This window comes from Gobius niger (assembly GCF_951799975.1).
Source record: "Gobius niger genome assembly, chromosome: 24".
Lineage (NCBI taxonomy): Eukaryota > Metazoa > Chordata > Actinopteri > Gobiiformes > Gobiidae > Gobius > Gobius niger.
In genome coordinates this window covers 9774910-9797855 of record NC_136875.1, presented here as the reverse complement: position 1 = coordinate 9797855, position 22946 = coordinate 9774910, and the positions used below count along the sequence as shown (strand labels likewise).

At 43.7% G+C, this 22946-nt stretch overlaps 1 protein-coding gene across 1 annotated transcript in view; it reads right to left on the bottom strand.

Annotated features, from left to right (window-relative positions):
• mapkapk2a (MAPK activated protein kinase 2a) overlaps positions 1-22946 on the bottom strand; it is a 48072-nt gene that overhangs the window by 16640 nt on the left and 8486 nt on the right. The window contains exon 2 of the mRNA XM_079582213.1: positions 2304-2443. Coding sequence (XP_079438339.1) covers positions 2304-2443 — 140 coding nt within the window. The remainder of the gene's footprint in view (positions 1-2303; positions 2444-22946) is intronic.

Below are 22946 nucleotides of genomic sequence, written 5' to 3'. Positions count from 1 at the left end.
CACGTCGAAAGGAGCCAGCTGAGGTGGCTCGGGCATCTGTTTCGGATGCCTCCTGGTCGCCTCCCGCGGGAGGTGTTCCAGGCATGTCCTAGTGGGACAAGGCCTCGTGGAAGGCCCAGGACACGGTGGTGGGACTATGTCTCCGAGCTGGCCTGGTGTCGCCTCGGGGTCCCCCCAGAACAGCTGGAGGAGGTGTGTGTGGATCGGGAAGTTTGGGCATCTCTGCTGAGACTGCTGCCCCCGCGACCCGGCCCCGGATAAAGCGGAAGAAAATGGATGGATGGATGGAATTTTCATGCAGCCCCCGCAGCACCTCAGGATAAAAGCTGAACAGGACAACTCCTCTATTTTATCATTTTTGTTGCATAGAGGTTTTTTTTATATCGCTTTTGTTAATCTATTTCCGGACTTTTCAATGTTTTTGTTTTGTTGTTTGGACATGTGCATAATCTTAGTATCAATACGTATTCTGGAGTAATAATACTAAGCACTGACGCTGCCGTGGTTAGGTTTTGGTGAGGAGTTTCCGTATGTGTGTGAATATGTAGCCACAACTCCCCTGAGATTAAAACATCTGAACCTTTCTGCTTAAATTGAGGTAAAAAAAAAATTATGTGTACACCGTCCCCAGAGCAGCGGGCAATCGGGCCACATGATATTGAAAAAAAGTTAAAGGAATAGGCCACCGTTTTTACATACTGAGATATGTTCTTACCTTAGCTTTGACGAGTTCTTTAGGACCTGTCTGATCTTCACCCGTGCCTTCAGTCATGTCGGCGTTAGCATTTAGCCTCTCCCTCTCTCCTCTATAGCTCCAAAACAGGTCAAGATAGAAGCTACCAAGCTCTTCCACGTTTTCCCTATTTAAATATGGTTACGTGAAGTGTTCCACTACAAAGTATAATTACACAAAATTAAACAATGTGGATTTTCTAAGCGGATAAAATGGGGAACTATATTGTAAGGCGTAATAATACCAGGAGTAGTTCGAAATCCGTACAGTAATCTTCACTTTACTGTGCGGATGCCAAATTACTCCTGGTATTATTAGTCCCCCCTTTTATCCGCTTAGAAAATCCACATTGTTTAATTCCTCTTCTTCTGATACTTCTTCTGATACTTTTGCTTCTTCTTCTGATGCTTCTTCTTCTGATGCTTCTTCTTCTGATGCTTCTTCTTCTGATGCTTCTTCTTCTGATGCTTCTTCTTCTGATGCTTCTTCTTCTGATGCTTCTTCTTCTGATACTTTTGCTTCTTCTTCTGATGCTTCTTCTTCTGATGCTTCTTCTTCTGATGCTTCTTCTTCTGATACTTCTTCTGATACTTCTTCTGATACTTCTTCTGATACTTCTTCTGATACTTCTTCTGATACTTCTTCTGATACTTCTTCTGATACTTCTGATCTGATAGTTCCCCCTTTTATCCGCCTAGAAAATCCACAGTGTTTAATTTTGTGTAATTATACTTTGTAGTGGAACACTTCACGTAACAGTACGTCAAGTATCAGAAGAAGTATCAGAAGAAGTATCAGAAGAAGAAGCATCAGAAGAAGAAGCATCAGAAGAAGAAGCATCAGAAGAAGAAGCATCAGAAGAAGAAGCATCAGAAGAAGAAGCATCAGAAGAAGAAGCATCAGAAGAAGAAGCATCAGAAGAAGAAGCATCAGAAGAAGAAGCATCAGAAGAAGAAGCATCAGAAGAAGAAGCATCAGAAGAAGAAGCAAAAGTATCAGAAGAAGTATCAGAAGAAGAGGAATTAAACAATGTGGATTTTCTAAGCGGATAAAAGGGGGGACTAATAATACCAGGAGTAATTTGGCATCCGCACAGTAAAGTGAAGATTACTGTACGGATTTCGAACTACTCCTGGTATTATTACGCCTTACAATATAGTTCCCCATTTTATCCGCTTAGAAAATCCACATTGTTTAATTTTGTGTAATTATACTTTGTAGTGGAACACTTCACGTAACCATATTTAAATAGGTAAAACATGGAAGAGCTTGGTAGCTTCTATCTTGACCAGTTTTGGAGCTATAGAGGAGAGAGGGAGAGGCTAAATGCTAACGCCGTCTGCGCTGTGTTTACGTGACTGAAGGCACGGGTGAAGATCAGACAGGTCCTAAAGAACTCGTCAAAGCTAAGTTAAGAACATATCTCAGTGTGTAAAAACAGTGGCCTATTCCTTTAAGTGTCAATCTGATGACATTATATGAGGATGAATGTTTTGAGCATGTTTTCAGGCAAAAGACACATTATTCCACCGTCTCCTGCCGACTGGGCTTTACGTTTAGAGAAACTGACCACTCCATGACGATGAGCAGACACTTCCGGCCCTGGTAGAGGTTCTCGTAGACGTCGATGATGCGGACGATGTTGGAGCACGGCGACGCCCTCCAGTGAAGGTCCACCTCTCTGCGCGCTTTGGTGCAGTCCTGGAGCATCTGCAGAACAAAGCAGCAGTTGGCTCGGTTTAGCGGGAAACACAAAACATTTATGTGCGAGGCCTAAGATTTTTTTTGTTCCACAATTCCAAAAGACCTGTACGTTTTCCACTCAAGCGTCTGGATAGAAATTGCAGCTTTCGAGCAACGTCTAAAATTTCAGCAAACCCTTAAGTCTAGAAATGTTGGATTTTCCCTGAACTTATGAAAGTGGAATTCTGCACCGGATCTTCCCGGAGCCCACATTACGCTAAACTGACTCTTGTGTTTCAGATCAAGGTCAAATCAGGGCTAAACCTGGTTGAAAATAACTGGACTAAACTATTGTCTAAACAAAAAAAACATCTCACTTAAATGCATTACTGAAGGTTCATTAAAAAGATCTTTTAATAAAATGAATAATGAATTAAATAAAAGTGGCTGTGAAGTGTGGAGAAGCCAGAGCTAAAAAAAAAAAGTCCAACACTGCCCCCCGCTGGTGCAACAGGGCAGCTCAAGTGTTATTTTCTCCCATGCACATAGCTCCCTCTTGTGTCCGTTTGGAGAGATGCAACTTCTACAAACTCTTTCCACAAGAAATCAAAGCCAGTCAATGGTTTAATAATGATCTTGAATGTACAACACGAGCTTTAATACTTATGTTTTCAAATCAAATGGAGCTTTGTGTGTGTGTGTGTGAGAGTCAGAGAGAGAGAGAAGTGCCAAGTGCTGCCCACTCGACAGTCGCACCATCAGAGTTCAGCGAGTGCAGAGACGGTTTTCACACGACCGCTTAGATTTGCCCACTCCGACACACTCGCGGGACAAATCTGAACGATTTAGGGAAACAAAACATTCGCAGTTTTCTTGTGAAGTGCTTGATGTGTTTTAGGAGATGTAATTCCCATTTGAGAGAGAAGATACGAGACACATGTTTCGCAGTGGACTGTTAGGACATTTATAACATTTCTTTCTTTACAGAGATTATTCTACATAAACACTCCATCAAACAGGCTATTTCAGAATTCAAACAACACTGGGGAATAACCTTTGAGCAAGAGAAATAGTGTACAAGGTCAGGCAAAGCTGCAGCTGAAGGTGTTTGTGTATCAAAGCTTGTGCAATACAAATAGTTGAGCCGTGTCATTAAGGCTTTCATTTAATGACTTAATGTTTTATTCTAAATGAATGACAGCTCAGCGGGCAAAGAGCAAAGCAACACTGCACTTTCTCCAAATCACAGGTTTGTGAGCACATGCAACAGGAAGGATTTCCAGCCTTTTTAGAGTACTTTTTTTTTTTAATACTTTAAAGGGATATTTCAGGATTTTTGACATAGGGCCTCATTTCCTAGTCATCCAGAGTGTTGCTGATTCCTGGAGATATGTTTTTGTAATTCATGCAGTTCTTATGTTTGAAGAGTTTCGTGCAGCGTTCATTTTGACAACATATTTTAATTCAGTTTTAGTTTTAGTCTTTTGACTAAAATTTTATTTAATTTCAGTCGAGATTTAGTAAAAAAAAAATCATTTCAATTTTAGTCTAGTTTTAGTCGACTAAATTTAAGACTAATTTAGTCGACTTTGTATTGATAATATTCATTATAATCATATTTAATCTTGTTCCTCTGCTTCATGTTTCTGCTCCACATGAACAAAGCTCAGAGCTGCTCCTTTGGCAGAGAATTTACATGATCTGAGGCTCTTTCAGACGCTCAATAGAAGTTTGGATGATTTTAGTCTCTCCTTTTCATTTTTATTTAGTCTTATTTTAGTCGACTAAAATATCTGGACATTTTAGTCACAGTTTTAGTCTCATGAGAAACTTTTAATTTAGTTTTAGTCCAATTTTAGTCGTCAAAAATATCACTTTGACTAAAATTAAGACTAAATATTTTAGTCGACGAAATTAACACTGGTTTCGTGGCGCTAGGCTAATACAAGGCTAGCGCATTTCTACGGTATCAGCTAGCCTGCATTAAAAACAGTAAGACTGTCTTACTGTTTTTAAAACAGTAAGACTGTCTTACTGTTTTTAATGCTGTTAAGTCTTACGGGGGGGGGCTATATTGTAAGGCGCAATAATACCAGGAGTAAGAAGAAGAAGAAGATCTTTATTTAAATAGCGCCTTTCACAGACATTTAGTCACAAAGCGCTTTACATGAGACAATTGTACATTCACTCCATACTCAGTGGTGGAAAGCTACGTTTGTAGCTTCAGTTTCCCCTGGGGGAGACTGTCAGAGGCGCTTTCGCGACTACACACGTCTGCGCCAACGGACCACCACCATACTTTCAATCACACACATCATTCATCCTGGCCTATTGTGCATGTTTTTAGTGGTAGGGGAAACCGGAGTGCCCGGAGGAAACCTACGCAGACACGGGGAGAACATACAAACTCCACACAGAAAGGCCCCGTCCCTGGTGGGAATCGAACCCGGACCTTCTAGCTGTGAAGCGAGAGCGCTAACCGCTGCGCTACCGTGCTGCCCAGTAATTTGGCATCCGCACAGTAAAGTGAAGATTACTGCACGGATTTACTACTCCTGGTATTATTATGCCTAACAATATAGTTCCCCCTTTTATTCGCTTAGAAAATCCACATTGTTTAATTTTGTGTAATTATACTTTGTAGTGGAACACTTCACGTAACCATATTTAAATAGGGAAAACGTGGAAGAGCTTGGTAGCTTCTATCTTGACCTGTTTTGGAGCTATAGAGGAGAGAGGGAGAGGCTAAATGCTCACGCCGTCTGCGCTGTGTTTACGTGACTGAAGGCACGGGTGAAGATCAGACAGGTCCTAAAGAACTCGTCAAAGCTAAGGTAAGAACATATCTCAGTATGTAAAAACGGTGGCCTATTCCTTTAACATTCAAAGCTACATCCAAATCTTGAATGTTTACTTTTTTATTTACCACCTGGTGAAACTGCAGTAATATTCAAACAGGTCTGTATTGGCCAGCATGAAGTGTCAAAATATCGGATCAGGAGCTCAAAAAAGCAGATTGGGACATCCCTAATACGTATGTTGTGACAAGAGCGTCCCAGTTCTACCAAATCCTCTAAACAAATCTGGAATATTTCAACTTAAAGAAACTATTTGCACGCATGCATTTAAGAATTCATCAACAGCGAGCGGCATCATCTGGGCTCATGGAAACCTCTCCCTCAGACTCTGACGCTCACATTTCAAACTTAGCCCAAAGTGAATGCGGCGCTAACTTGTTGAACTGCCGGAGGAACTAACAGAGGAACTGGGAGGCAACACGAAAGAGGAGCGGCCGCCGGGCTAATATTAGCCCGCTAAATTTAACCAAACTGACCCCCACAGACACAAAAACTCACCGGTGTGGGGTAACAGTATCTCTACAGGGGACGGGGGGTGTACGGGCCCTCCATCTGCTGTGGTCAAACAGAGGAGACGGGCTCACAATGCTCAGTGTCAGGGACAAACAAAAGCCCTGGAGCTCAGAGCGGGAGGCGACGGCGCTCTCTCCACCTGCTGCTGGAGATGCTAAATGCAGCTAATTTAACGCTAACAAAGGGTTAAAATAGCACCACTATCTAAACTACTTTTAAGGAAACGCGCTCGGCTTGACCTCGTTTTATTTCTGCACTAAAAATGTGGACAGGAAGTAGTTGTCGCCCTTCATCTGGCCAATAGGAAGCCAGCCAAAAACATGGTTTGTGGTGGATATAGGATGATAAACAATGCGTTTCCATTGAAAAGCGTGCACCCCTAACAAACAGATTAACATGAGGGGGGGCTGGGGTTAATCCTCTGGTGTTTGGACTGAGGTCTGAAGTGTGACAGTAAGCTCGGTGAAGCAGAAACATGTTTGTGTCAACGTGATCTCATTAGACACATCTGCTGCAGTGTCCTATACAGTGTGGGGAGGGGGGCTGTGTTTACACATTTTTACTGCATCGCCCCTCAACAAAAACGCATGTTCAGTTTGAGACAAGGTTATCCACATCTTGTCATAGTGTAAGCCTTGTTTAGTTGATTCTGACAACAACATAAAATCTACTATAACCGTGTCCTTAAAAAGTTGACAATAACTACAATATCACGTGACACAGTAGGTTCCCCACTCCAATGGAGAGCTAAGGCCCCGTCTCACATGCATGGAGACTATTTGGAGACTTGAGTTGCCGCTGGTCACAGAGACGCCTCCGAGAGATCCCCTGGAGAAAGGCAAGTCTTCAGGTAGATTTCGGTGAAAACAAACCAAATCAAATAAATTGAACACTATTTGTTGTCCTCAACCTGTGAGACGTTACTGCAATGTGTTTGAGACCAAGGAGATCTCAAAGACTCCATACGCCTCTGACATAGCAGGAACGTCACAGAAACGTCTCAGAGACCAATGTGGAGGCCTCTTACAGACCAATGTGGAGGCCTCTCAGAGACCAATGTGGAGGCCTCTCACAGACCAATGTGGAGGCCTGTCACAGACCAATGTGGAGGCCTCTCAGAGACCAATGTGGAGGCCTCTCAGAGACCAATGTGGAGGCCTCTCACAGACCAATGTGGAGGCCTCTCAGAGACCAATGTGGAGGCCTCTCAGAGACCAATGTGGAGGCCTCTCACAGACCAATGTGGAGGCCTCTCAGAGACCAATGTGGAGGCCTCTCAGAGACCAATGTGGAGGCCTCTCAGAGACCAATGTGGAGGCCTCTCACAGACCAATGTGGAGGCCTCTCACAGACCAATGTGGAGGCCTCTCACAGACCAATGTGGAGGCCTCTCAGAGACCAATGTGGAGGCCTCTCAGAGACCAATGTGGAGGCCTCTCAGAGACCAATGTGGAGGCCTCTCAGAGACCAATGTGGAGGCCTGTCACAGACCAATGTGGAGGCCTCTCAGAGACCAATGTGGAGGCCTCTCACAGACCAATGTGGAGGCCTCTCACAGACCAATGTGGAGGCCTCTCACAGACCAATGCGGAGGCCTCTCAGAGACAAACGTGGAGGCCTCTCACAGACCAACGTGGAGGCCTCTCAGAGACCAATGTGGAGGCCTGTCACAGACCAATGTGGAGGCCTCTCACAGACCAATGTGGAGGCCTCTCACAGACCAATGTGGAGGCCTCTCACAGACCAATGTGGAGGCCTCTCACAGACCAATGTGGAGGCCTCTCACAGACCAATGTGGAGGCCTCTCACAGACCAATGTGGAGGCCTCTCACAGACCAATGTGGAGGCCTGTCACAGACCAATGTGGAGGCCTCTCACAGACCAATGCGGAGGCCTCTTACAGACCAATGTGGAGGCCTCTCACAGACCAATGTGGAGGCCTCTCACAGACCAATGTGGAGGCCTCTCACAGATCAATGTGGAGGCCTGTCACAGACCAATGTGGAGGCCTCTCACAGACCGATGCGGAGGCCTCTCACAGACCGATGCGGAGGCCTCTCAGAGACAAACGTGGAGGCCTCTCACAGACCAATGTGGAGGCCTCTCACAGACCAATGTGGAGGCCTCTCAGAGACCAATGTGGAGGCCTGTCACAGACCAATGTGGAGGCCTCTCACAGACCAATGTGGAGGCCTCTCACAGACCAATGTGGAGGCCTCTCAGAGACCAATGTGGAGGCCTCTCACAGACCAATGTGGAGGCCTCTCAGAGACCAATGTGGAGGCCTCTCACAGACCAATGTGGAGGCCTGTCACAGACCAATGTGGAGGCCTCTCACAGACCAATGCGGAGGCCTGTCACAGACCAATGCGGAGAACTCTCAGAGACAAACGTGGAGGCCTCTCACAGACCAATGTGGAGGCCTGTCACAGACCAATGTGGAGGCCTCTCACAGACCAATGTGGAGGCCTCTCACAGACCAATGCGGAGGCCTCTCAGAGACAAACGTGGAGGCCTCTCACAGACCAATGTGGAGGCCTGTCACAGACCAATGTGGAGGCCTCTCACAGACCAATGCGGAGGCCTCTCAGAGACAAACGTGGAGGCCTCTCAGAGACCAATGTGGAGGCCTCTCACAGACCAATGTGGAGGCCTCTCACAGACCAATGTGGAGGCCTCTCACAGACCAATGTGGAGGCCTCTCAGAGACAAACGTGGAGGCCTCTCAGAGACCAATGTGGAGGCCTCTCACAGACCAATGTGGAGGCCTCTCACAGACCAATGTGGAGGCCTCTCACAGACCAATGTGGAGGCCTCTCAGAGACAAACGTGGAGGCCTCTCAGAGACCAATGTGGAGGCCTCTCACAGACCAATGTGGAGGCCTCTCACAGACCAATGTGGAGGCCTCTCACAGACCAATGTGGAGGCCTGTCACAGACCAATGTGGAGGCCTCTCACAGACCAATGTGGAGGCCTGTCACAGACCAATGTGGAGGCCTGTCACAGACCAATGCGGAGGCCTGTTACAGACCAATGTGGAGGCCTCTCACAGACCAATGTGGAGGCCTCTCACAGACCAATGTGGAGGCCTGTCACAGACCAATGTGGAGGCCTCTCACAGACCAATGTGGAGGCCTGTCACAGACCAATGTGGAGGCCTGTCACAGACCAATGCGGAGGCCTGTTACAGACCAATGTGGAGGCCTCTCACAGACCAATGTGGAGGCCTCTCACAGACCAATGTGGAGGCCTGTCACAGACCAATGTGGAGGCCTCTCACAGACCAATGTGGAGGCCTCTCACAGACCAATGTGGAGGCCTGTCACAGACCAATGTGGAGGCCTCTCACAGACCAATGTGGAGGCCTCTCACAGACCAATGTGGAGGCCTATCACAGACCAATGCGGAGGCCTGTTACAGACCAATGTGGAGGCCTCTCACAGACCAATGTGGAGGCCTCTCACAGACCAATGTGGAGGCCTCTCACAGACCAATGTGGAGGCCTGTCACAGACCAATGTGGAGGCCTATCACAGACCAATGCGGAGGCCTGTTACAGACCAATGTGGAGGCCTGTCACAGACCAATGTGGAGGCCTCTCACAGACCAATGTGGAGGCCTGTCACAGACCAATGCGGAGGCCTGTTACAGACCAATGTGGAGGCCTGTTACAGACCAATGTGGAGGCCTCTCACAGACCAATGTGGAGGCCTCTCAGAGACCAATGTGGAGGCCTGTCACAGACCAATGTGGAGGCCTCTCACAGACCAATGTGGAGGCCTCTCACAGACCAATGTGGAGGCCTCTCACAGACCAATGTGGAGGCCTGTCACAGACCAATGTGGAGGCCTCTCACAGACCAATGTGGAGGCCTCTCACAGACCAATGTGGAGGCCTGTCACAGACCAATGTGGAGGCCTCTCAGAGACCAATGTGGAGGCCTCTCACAGACCAATGCGGACCAATGTGAAGACTGCTGAAATCTAACCTGTTCGTTTTCACCAAGGCTACCGGGAGACTCGACTTATCTCCAGGGGACGTCTCAGAGACGATAGGCCCTTTGTATGCGCACAACAGATCCAAGTTGCGGAGACTGCCTGCCGCAGCAACTCTCCTCCAGCGAGATTAGAAACAAGCAGCCGTTGAATTATGACAACATGTTAAGAACTAAAAACAGGATATAAATACGTCACCAAACTTTGTGTTTATACGTTTTTTAGAAGAAGAAGAGGATCTTTATTTATATAGCGCCTTTCACAGACAGAGTCACAAAGTGCCTATACGTTTTCTAGTCATCAAGCTAAAGGTCAGCATTACATTAATGCTTACAAATGGAAAAACAACACCACCATCTGATCCGACTTTTATAAAAACGAACTTTGCTTGACGTTTACTTAAGAACTCTTCTGTCACTGACCAACAGGACGTTAGCCAAAACCATTCTGTACACAGATCCTTGAGCGGTCATCGGTGCTCTGTGGTTCAAATGTTTGTTTATGCCTGTGGCCAGAACAAGGGTCATTAGAGCCGAGTGCTGACGAAGCTTCTTGGATGAGAGGTGAAACGTCCGACTTAAGACGACAGATTCCAGACGACGGCTCAAGAATCTGTCTACGATGGGATACTCCTGTATGACTGAGCGCCGACATTAACAGGTCTGTTTGTCTTTGTGACCGAGTGAACAATCGTCACTTTTTTTTCTGTTCTGAATTGACATGACTCTGACAGAGCAAGAGACCGAGTTAAAACCCTCTGATTTGTATGAATGAGATGATAGATGCAAATGCCAATGGAGCCGTTCCTATTCAAAATGAGGAAGTGGCTTTATAGGCTCAGGGCACTTTCTTACTCACTCGATAAATTCCCCCTCGGATTTTTATGGCAACACAAGCAACAAAAACAAAGACACAGTTCCGGCATCACTTAAACACGATGACGGGATGGATGTGAGCTGGCTTTGAGTTTCTAATATACAGTACATTGACTAGTAGCACTATAGAGATTCTGGAAATACTTTTGAATTCTTCTCCATAATCTCTTTTTATTTCTGGTACAAGCTGGTCAAATATTTTCAATAAATTCAAGAACAGCTCCCTCATATTTGAATGGTTGTCAAGTGTGACTAATGGTGGGAACTACTCAAAACATTATAAATGGGACGTAACATACAACCCTTGATATGCTGATGCTGCGATAGTCCATAAATTGCACATAATAGCCATCACACTTTTCAAAGCTTCACGCCAACAATGGAGAGCGCTCCGTCTTCACTGGTTTTACGGTTCGTCTTAGGAACCACGAGCTGGAGCTGGCCCTCCGACCTCAAAGCGCACGGTGGAGAGTACATTTGGATGAGGTTTGTGATCCTTTCAAAATAAATAAAAGCTTAAAATTTCAATGTAAAAATGAACAGACACGAGGATGGGATGATATGTTTAAGGCTGCAACTAACGATTATTTTTCTATCGATTAATCTATCGATTATTTTTTCGATTAATCGATTAATCTATCGATTATTTTTTCGATTAATCTATCGATTATTTTTCATGTTACCGATTATTTTTTCATTTAAAATGAAGAAAAAAACATTGATGTGTCCAAATGGCATGGCTTTTATATATTTATTTACTACTAGTCTATTTTCCCCACTTTTTAAAATAGTAAATGGCAAATGGGCCCATTCTCTCACTTCTGGCCCTGACCCACAGTTTGGGAACCGCTGATTTAAAACTAACTGAAACCTGCACCTGACTGTTATTTCTGTCTGACCACTGAGAATTAGCCTGTGAGTCGCCCAACTCGTTATAGACTGTGCACATTCAGAGAACCAGAGTTACTGTAAGTTACTGTGCTCGTGAGAACCGTGTGGATTCAACTCCTCTTTGAAACAAAAAGGCCACAGACACGACTTTACTCTCGTCTATCATCAAACTACTGTCCTGATTCTCCGCTAGACACAACAAGAGAGTTTAAATGAGTGTGTGGCCGATGCCCCGAGTCCGCGCAGAGAAAACATGAGAACAGCGCCCGGGACACGGGGACGGGATGCAGCCGCGGAGGAGGCGCATGAGGCGAAGCGAGCACCGGGAGACAGACAGCCGAGCGGGGCACGAGCGGAGAAGTAGCCTACTCGCGTGTTGGGAGAGACGGGGAAGGCGGTCGGTCTCTCCTGCTCATCCACCTCAGCAGACTGCTCCGTTTTGGTTTTATATGCGGCAAAGTAGGCGGAGAGTGCGTGCGCGCTGTCAGAGCCTGTCCCCGTAACAACGCGTTGATTAATCAGTGAAACAACACCGTAGTTTGACTGAGATGCGGGGCCCTTGCAGCCGCGGGTGTTTTCGTTTCACATGTTCGTTCATAGCCGTTGTGCTGTAGCCTGGCTAACGCCAGACTGAAACCACAAGTGAGACTGCAGTTGGAAATGATTGGAGCGCACACAGCAGTCTGGCGTTAGCCAGGTTAGTTGTGCTGCTGTGATATGACATTTCCGCTCGACACAGTGTGCAAACAACAACATTATTAGGCCGTTTCTGGAAATACTCCCACACTTTTGACGACTTTTGGCGTGCTTTTCCCCCCTCGATCGCAGCGTTTGCATTACGCGCAGCCACTCTGGAAGTAAAATGTAAACAAGCGACGAGTCGACGCACAAAAACGGCGTCGACGTATTTACGTAATCGACGACGTCGACGACGTCGACGCGTCGTTGCAGCCTTAGATATGTTCATGTTTTCTGGTCCCTGTTAAAAGTTCTGGATTAACTGCTAACGAGAGAGCGCTTTATGGCTGATGCTAGGGATGGTCTGTTATGAGCATTGTCTGCCGATATCGATATCCGATATTTGCCTTGCTGCTATGGTCGATATTTATTTCGACGTTAAAAATCTATAGAAAGGCTCTCTCAAATGTTGTAAAGTGTGAAAGTTATCGTTACAATGCTTGTGTTTGGGACACACTGTCACAAACACTATGATGGAACAAACCTATTCTGGCTAAATATTTACTGAGGCTTACTTATTATACTTTCACCCGTCTACTCTTAATGGGAAACATTGACTGGGAATATGCTACTATTTGTTGTATTTTTTTATTTAAACATGCATTATTAAGAATGATTTCTTATATAAGCAGCACTGGTAAAACTATTGTTTAACATTGGAGCCTTTATTTAGGAGAACTTCTACTCCGCTATAATCGGGAAAACAAAACTCTAGCATGTCATTACGTCACTTTAATTCCATTGTCTCTGGTTAAATCTCGTCCTTTTGTGGTACACATGCTTTATGCTAACAGTAATAATAATGTCAGCTAGCACTGATGCTCCATGGGAAAAACTGACGGTGACGTTTAAGGTGTGTAGAAGTGTCTCTAGCTTAAGCCATGCAATAAACAATACGTCTACCCCCCAAAAAAACATGCTTCTCTGTGGAGCTAAGAATGCTGTTAACGGCTAGAAGCTAATTGCTAGCAGTAGCCACTACTTCATGTGTGTTTGCAAAGCAAACAATATTCATAGCAAATATCATTACAATACAATTTCAGTCACTGTCAGTGATAATCCAACAAGCACCAGAATCAAGTGGACTGTAGTTTTTGTAATGATACAGACAAATAACCAATGCCAAGTTAACCCTGTGCCAGGCTCGATCCCCGCCAGCCGCGGTCCTTTCTTGTTTTGCCATTAAGAATTAGTGCTGCATTGCACAAATCAATGAATGGTTCAAGAAAATATTACTGACAGTGAGAAGTCACTCGCTACCTGTTAAAACATTACAGTGGATGTGAATTCTTGACTGCAGGAACATCTGTGTTTTTTGAGGTAGGACTTTGAATCTTATTGGATGGTTTATTTGGTCGGGACAGTGCACATTTATGAACAAGCCACACCGGATTGTAGCCTTTGGCTAATTTCCATCCGTCGTCCCCCATGCGCACTCTCAAACACACTTTCATTCATCCAGGCCTATTATACATGTTTTTAGTGGTAGGGGAAACCAGAGTACTCGGAGGAAATCTACGCAGACACGGGGAGAACATGCAAACTCCACACACAGATTCCCTGGTGGGAATCGAACCCGGACCTTCTATCTGTGAAGCACGAGCACTAACTGCTGCACTACTGTGCCGCCCTGGAGCTAGTATCGAAAAACGACACCACAAAAATTAAACAACTAAAAAGTATTTATACTAAAGACAGGCTGATTATTTTTTGTGCAGGCTCACATTGTTGTAATATTTTTGCTATTTTATTGACATGTTTTTAACATGATGTTAGTGACTGTCCACCAGTAACTCACTGCCTGCCATGGAATCTTGAGCTATTTATTTTTTAGACCTTTTTTAAGACCTTTTAGGGAAATAACGTTGACAGGACGAGCAGGCCACGGCTGAGGATCACCTCTGAAGTCACATGACTCTCCCGCCCGTGACAATGATAGAGGTTTTATGTCCACATTTTACAAAAATACTGATATAGAAATACTCGACATTATAAGACGTTGTAAGACTTTGTGGACGCACTGTTCAAGAATACAGTTTGAAAAGAGATTTTAATGAGGCTGCACTGTCAGTCGGGAAGTGACAGCGTCGTCTTTGGCCAGAGTCCATCTCACTCAACCACAAGCACCACCACATCCTTCCTCTACAGAGGGAGAGAGACGGAAAGCGTTTGAAACAGACAGCAGAAAATAAGAGGACGATGGAGGCTGAGTCAAATAGATCTAAATGCTGTCAATTACAATAAATCTTATGGGAAATCTTGTTTTTGTTTTAAAGCTTAACACAAAACAGTCAAGCCAAAATATGAAATAGGATCGTTCTAAAACACTAAAAGGAAGTCTGTCAGTCAGTTGATAAATACTTCACCCAAAATCCTCAGTAAAACATAATCTCCTGGTATTTCTAAAGGCATCCCAGACGAGCGTTTTACCGTCTGCGTCAGACAGTCTGGTTTCAAGTCCCGACAAGGACGACAAAACATCCAGGGGAAAGGGGTGAAGTGAAGTGTCTTTACAGGAGGAAATAGTGCGTTTAAGTAAAGGAAATAACATTATGGTCAAAACACGCTGTCATTGCACTGTTTGAATCAATTTTAGGGCCAGGTATTGAAAAAATAATAATTTAAATCTTGGGAGGTTTTATTCACGATGAATTACACCCATTAATTAAGTGCGGTTAATGAGGAATATTCCAAGTAGAGCTGTGCAATGAATCGAAATTAAATTAAAATTTAGATTATTACATTAAACGGAGCAGAGTCTAAAACTCTTCAGAAGAGCCAATGTCACAAACGCAGCTCAAAGCAAACCTAAATCGTATTATTTCATGCCGCTGGGGTGATTGTTTTTGTTTCCCTTCACATTCCAATGCTTTGGTCCAACATAAACAAACAGCGCTGTGTGATGATGTCATCAGGCCGCGCCCTTGGTTTGCTTGCGCAGGTGTGAGGGCTGGCCAGTAGGGGGCAGGTGTGACAGAGAGCTTTAAATAGGGTTTTAGTTTCGGTTTTAGTGAGCATATTTAATATAATTTTGATTTTAATGGAATAGGCCACCGTTTCTACATACTGAGATATGTTCTTACCTTAGCTTTCAATCACATAAACACAGCGCAGACGGCGTTAGCATTTAGCCTCTTCCTCTCTCCTCTATAGCTCCAAAACTGGTCAACATAGAAGCTACCAAGCTCTTCCACGTTTTCCCTATTTAAATATGGTTACGTGAAGTGTTACACTACAAAGTATAATTACACAAAATTAAACAATGTGGATTTTCTAAGCAGGAGTAGTTCGAAATCCGCGCAGTAATCTTCACTTTACTGTGCGGATGCCAAATTACTCCTGGTATTATTACGCCTCACAATATAGTTCCCCCTTTTATCCGCTTAGAAAATCCACATTGTTTAATTTTGTGTAATTATACTTTGTAGTGTAACACTTCACGTAACCATATTTAAATAGGGAAAACGTGGAAGAGCTTGGTAGCTTCTATCTTGACCTGTTTTGGAGCTATAGAGGAGAGAGGGAGAGGCTAAATGCTAACGCCGTCTGCGCTGTGTTTACGTGACTGAAGGCACGGGTGAAGACCAGACAGGTCCTAAAGAACTCGTCAAAGCTAAGGTAAGAACATATCTCAGTATGTAAAAACGGTGGCCTATTCCTTTAAGAATTTGAAGAATTTTGACTTTTTTGACTGTCCAAAGAAAATATTTTGCGTAGTGTTTGTTGATCAATACATAAATAATTTTCTTTTTTTAAATGCAACAAATAATGGTGATTTTCATTTTTTCTATAGTCGTGTTGCCCCTCATTACAAAACATATACAAAACTGGACTCTTCTCTGGAATGCAGCTTATCATTTTAGGGTGACGGTGAGTCCCAACGCCATACCAGGTGAGAGCCGCTGAAGTAAAGTAGTGACGAAGAAAGCAAGTTGAGACAAGATGCAAATAACGGCAAAACAAATATTGCAGTGGCATCCCAGGCTTATGAAAATACTTTATATTTGTCCTCCATTTATGCCATAAAAGACTATTTCAAGATTTTTCTGGTACCTGCTTTCGATACTTTTATTTTTTCGATATCAGCAGTACCTAAACTTTTTTTTTTCCGACACCAGATTGGTATCATTTAACGGTACCCAGCCCTACTAGAGAGGATTTATAAATTGTATAAATATCCCAACACTTTACTTTGTGTTGATAGGTTTAATAATCACGGAAATCTTTAATTTAACAGACAATGCTCCATAAACTCCACACAATACTTTTCCTTTTGCAAAAGCCCCGACCCCTAAAAAAATAGCCCCGCGCAATAGACTCCTGTGTTGTCGGTCAGAGCGTCCGATATTGCAGAAGTGTGACATTGGTATAATCTGAGTCACAGAAACACCGCACACATGATGAAGGGGAACCACTCGGCGCCTCTTCCTGTCCGCTCCTCTTCCTTCCTGTCACTTTGAGTCCACACGCTCCCGTTAGAACCGCTCCATTCAACTGCATTGCATTGGAAAAATCACAAGCAAATCACATCATGTAAGAAAAATTGTGTCAAAAGAAAGAGTTGTAATTTCCGTCAAACCGGGACAAAGTTCAACAATGTGTGGAGAGAAAAGGCACACAGAATTTGGCCTTTTTTTTGCTCATGAAATATTGCATAGTTTAACATTTCAAAATCCATGACCTATTGCTACTTATTATTTTTTTTAAGGCATAAGGAATACTACGACCTGGCAATTCTGGTTGAATTCATAACCATAATTATGATCAACTTTATCTGGCATATTGACTCTTACAACAACTTGAGGGATTCATAAGTTCAGCATTTAGTATAGACTTAAGCACTGGTAGTTCCCGAGCCAAAAGAGAGCACAGTGATCCAGAGGCATGGGCGTCAGAAGCGTTTATTGTTGGGGGACAACATGTCCCCCCACACTTTGGAAAAGCGGTTGTTTGGTCGCCTCCACTTTCACAACATGAATTTTCATTGACTTTGCATTTACTTAAAGTTTAGACTGGGGCCTTTTCAATACGCAGAAAACAATAAAATTTGATCCGTGGCTCATTTTCCATAAAAAATTATATTTTTAAGTAGGGCTGGGCAATTAATCGCAAAACACATTCAAGGGAAATATAGTATACATCATGTGAATTTGAGCAACATAACCACCTCTACTAGATTATGAAAGAGTGAAGTAGAAAAAGCCATCTAAAAGAGGAGGAAAAACCACAGCAGCTGTTGTTTGAAATGCCTTTCCCGAGCCCAGGCATTCGGATCAGAGGAATCATCCGCTTCAATAAATGTATGAAAACACCCGCGCGGGCGCGTTAAACAAGGCAATGGATTACAAACATGTTGCAAAGAGGATTTTTATCATGACATGATCGCTGGACAGACCGGTATCGCACACCCCAACCCACACATAATGAAATGATATCTGAGAGAGGAAAGATTGAGAGATTTGCTTCAAGTGTCAGAGAAATGTGGGTTGGTGAAACTATTCCACCGTCACCAAAGCACAAACAAAGAATCAGGAAACTGTTTTCATTCATATCTCAGTGCTAGGCAGCAACAGTGCGGAGCTTTTTTCTACAGAATCGAGCAGCAGAGGCTCCGCCTGAAGTGAACACATGCGAGTGTCTGATTACAAGCCTTTCAAGCGTCCAAAAAGAATCAACAGCGCGATCCGTGCGGTTAGGTGTGTAGACAACATAAGAACTAGGGCTGCACTATAGTGAAGTGACTTGCGATATGCGATAACAGTATTATTGCGACCACTAAACACGATATGTTCCATTTTTTCAGCAAATTGTGTCAAAAGAAGACTTAAAATCACTGCGTCAGGACCAAAACAAGGGTAGAATTTAACAAAGCTAGAAAATGTTAAAATAAAACTGAACTTTTACACATGACTTGCAAAAAAAAACTATCTCAGTCAGATGAAGGCTATGGTGATGTTGCGATATATTGTGGCTTCTCGCGATACGGATATTGCGTCAGCTAATATCGCGATACGATATTTTTCGCGATATATTGTGCAGCCCTAATAAGAACGACTAATTCACCGAGTTTTTTCTTCTTTCGTTAAGCACCAGGTGTGGACAGGAGAACAGCGGCTCAGATGATTGGTTAGACCTATATCCGCTCAGGAGGTGCACTGACACCCCCATCTGAATGTGTGCGTATTATAGACTATGAATTCTGTGGGACGTGGGTTGCGCAACGCAGGAATCTGAGGCTGACACCTCCACGGTCTGACAGACAGCGGTCGGCGAGTGACCCTCTTTCCTGATCTCGGGGGCCTGGCTGTGCTAATCTGAAATCCTCCAACACAACAATTCTCTGTTCCAAGATCCCTCATGACTCTAGGACCTTGTACAGCTTCCACGTAATACTTAATAAGATGCCTTACACCAGATATGTTGGCCAGCACTAATCTGAATTCTTTGTATTTTAAACCCAGTTCAAAATAAAGGTCAAGTAAACTCCCCCATTCATGCTCCATTGTGTGGTTGTTGATAGCGTAGAGTCTACACGTCGTTCTCTACCCAAATATGGATGGGTTTTTTCGCAAAGCATTGCAAAACAACGCAACAATAAATTTCCTCGTGTTGTCCTCTGGCGAGCTCCGTCGAAAAGAGTCCGCCTTCATCATTGACACACGCAACACCCAACAGGAGCTGCAAACCCATCTGTTAAGTCTTACAACAAATTAACACATTCTGTAAATAGAGCTTCGTTGGGCGCATTTGATTCCCAGTATTTGAACGTGGCTCAAACACGTCATCGCCAGAGCTATTCTCAGGTCAGCCTTAAGAACCTGGAATCCTAACTACAGATGAGGCAATTGTTCAAACTGGGGAACTTGGAGATACTTTTCACCTACAGTACTGTGCTCAAGACGGACGAAAAAGTCATCGACCAATCAAAACAAAAATTGGAATGTTTAAGCAATGAACTAGAAGGTCATAGCGATGTAAAGAAAGGCTAAATTAACTCATTGACTGCCAGTCGTTTTCAAATCAGAGCTCCCCACTTTGCTGCAGCTGTTCCCATTGAAAAATCTAATTGACGTCTATAGGCGTCATTGGCAGTCAACGTTCAGATGTCAATTGACGTCATTGGCAGTCAACGAGTTAAATGAAGCACTAAGAGAATGTTCAGACCGTCGATATGGCACTCGCTCTATCTTAGAATGACAGAAGATATAGCCCACAGATGTGCAATCCAGCCTGGAGGTCATTTGTCATAAAAATATATATTTATACATGACTCGGCCTCTGTCGAAGGGAGTACAAGGGCTAAACTAAGAATACAGGAGGTGTATAGTTGGACGGAGTGATGGATGTCACGAAACAGGAGGCATAAGGACCATGTGCCTTGTGTTATTGACAGAGGTATATAACAAAGTCATTTTTTCTTGTATCTGCACTTCACTTGAGTATTTTCCATCTGCCTTTTTACTTTTATAACACAAGTATCTGTACTTCATACTCCTTACTTACATTGTCAAAGCCGGCTTGTTTCTTTCCTTCTTTGAATCGTGCAGTTTTTCTTTTACCTTTTAGCGACTGACAGCCTCGTTGCACATCGGGGGCTGCAGCCGAGATAAACAAGTTGTTTTGAGCACAGACGCTTAAGAGCAAAGGAGATCAGCATAAAGGCCACGCACACGTCCACATGTTTCCACTTCAGAGGCGCTGCAGGTAATCATAAAAAAACTGATACAAGCCACAAACAACCTCGCTCCCGATATCGCTGCAGGAGTGATTGAAACATGTGCAGCTCACGGGGTCGTCACAAGGGGGCGCTGTCAGTGGAGAGACCAGCCAAATGCAAAACAGCTCGTGGACAGACAGCGCTCACGGTACAAGGGCCACAGATCTGGAACACTTCACCTGCTGAAAACTTTAACCTGAACGAGTTTAAAAGTAAAGTTAAACAGTGGCTCAAACTGAATCAAACTTGTGGACACAACAGCAATTTAGAAAATTTTATTGCAAACCTTTTCTAAATTGTATTATTTGTGATGATTTATGTAAATGTGTTAACTATTTTATGTCTTAGGGACCAGGTCTGCGAAACAACAGAAATAATGACTTAATCGGTCATTGATAAAATATTTGGATCACAATTCTTTTTGAATGCTTTAACTAGGAAGGTCATCATTTCAGGTCATTGATTTAATCAAGTTCCTCTGCCAACAGTTTTTGCTTGAAAGGTGCATGATGCAACTATTTGAGAGGAAAAAACATGTATTTGACCTTGTAGTTTAAAAGTGACCCAACGGCTTTATGAGTGGCCATACTGACCACTTAGAAAAGGTCACGACAAGGACAAATATGCACAAATACCAACTTTTTGTCACATAAAAAGTTACATCATGCACCTTATGTAAAGTTTGGATGAAGTAGCTTTACTTTAAGCAGTACTAAGTAACTCTTCCCCCTAGAGGCCAAAAGCGCAACTGCAGGTGTAGTAGCAAGTTACGATTTTTTAACTTATTAATTGTCCGTGAGAGTAAATACTACGCTGACAGGAAAGGCGAAGGGAGAGAGGGTTACTGTGCATCCAATTATACAATGGAAATATTTTTTTTCACTCAAACTTGGCTGTAAATACTGTTTAAAGTGACGCTAGCCCGCAGTTAGCTTTGCCCGTTAGCCTGTTAGCTTCTTCTTCGTGATTCCATTAGTGTGTATTGCTTTCTCTGGACCGGTGGCAGACAAGTTGCAAACATGGTTTTCTGGCCAGAGACACAGGGGGAGATGAAAGACCCTCCAATCATCCCATTAACACTTGTATTACCCCCACAGGGACTACGAAAAGGATTTATTAAGGTAAACACGTTACTTAGTACTGCTTTAAAACAACAATGTGTATTACCTAATAAATACAATTGAAATACAAGCATTTATCTAAAGACAGATATTTTCATCATTGAAAAACAGCACATAAATGTACAAATAAACACGTGCTTTTGCTGTGAGCGGCTCAGCTCTCCTAAGACATGACTGTAGCTTGACTGGGGGTGGGACGTCTCCAGCTCATCTCCATGGAGATGTGACTAAAGTCAGTAGAATTTGCGATTTAAATAGGTTATAAGTCCTCATCCAAATCCATCATTTGATTACCCACTGCAGTAATAACATTTTCTCTGTTGGGCTGGTCATTAGTAGCATGAGGCAGGTGGACGGACTGTTTCTCTGCCTTCAAAGTTTAAATGGCCCAAGCAGCGACTTCAGGGTCGATCACTTCCTGTGCCCTCGTCTTCTTTCGTTCTGTAGTACATACAGTATGTGGTTTAGTCCTGACACCTAGTTTACATGTGGCTCAGCCCTGATTTATATGGCTAAATATTTACATACATCGTAGTTTGACAGATTGCAAGTACCAACTATACCAAACACAGAATATAGTGGAGTTTAATATTAAGTAAAGGTTATTGTTAGTGCAGCCCTCTGACTCAATCCAGGTTTCTTATGTGGCTCCTTGTGAAAATTAGATGAAGACTTTAGATGAGACTAAACCTGGCCTACACTAAGGCACTGTAAGCACACAGTTTTTTTTACCTAAACTAGGGCTAAACGAGAACCAAACAAAGACTAATCTAGTACTAAACTGGAAATAGAAACCACGTCTAACCCCTTAATCCCCACCTGAACCGAGTGCGTAGTCTCCAGTTTGGCTTAACCCAAATCTAAAAGCTTCTTGAACAAAGCGTCAAAATAGCACTGAAGAACGAGGTTGAAAATACAACAAAAAAAGAAAAATAACGTAGGCTCAACTACATAAATCCAGCAACTAAAATAGGGTTAAACTAGGATTAAACTAAACCAAACCTTAACCTGGGCTAAATCAGTTCTCAACAAGGTCTAAGCTGAGACAGAATGGGACAAAACTAAGCCTAAACCAGAACTTTTCCCGCCCACATATGCCAGGAAACAATATAGAGTGAACTGGAAGGACATTCAACACGGCATACAGTAAGAGCTATTGATTTTTAATGTGGGAGTCCATTTTCTATAGTGCCTGTATCAGCATTGAAATGGGCTCTTGACATCGGCGCGCTCTCCGAGTGAGTCAGCGTTCTGCGTTCAAACCCAGGTAGAGTTTATACCAGTGAGCTCACCTTGAACCAGATGTTCCCTAGTTAATCTAATAAAAAACGCGGATGATTCAACGGACGTCAGCAGCAGAGAGAAAGAAAAAGAGGGGGGCGGGAGAGGAGAAGGGATGCAAGTTCGGAAGTTTAACAAGAGAGATGCGTCAGTGTGGGTTGAGGAATTGGCTGAGAAGGTTGTTTCAAAAATGTTAAAGCCGAGTCAATTACGCTTAGGACAATCCGATGGTAAAATAAGAGGAAAACGGTCAGCTTCCTACGAACAAGCGAATCAGGAAGACGTTTTGGTGATGGTGGATTCCTCCGTATGATGACGTTTGTCGGCGTGTGGGCATTTGTTAGTGCGAAAGACAAACACGGGCTAAATGAGCAGGTTTACAGAAGCATGCAAATGAAACCAAAACAGCATACCAGGTTCGAAAGACATACTACCACTTGGATGTGGGGCTGCTGCAGTTGGTCAAGTATGTTATGTGGCCAAAGAAGGTGGTCAGTTCCATCCCCTAACTTAAATCCCCCCCCTTGAGTTTTTGTCACAT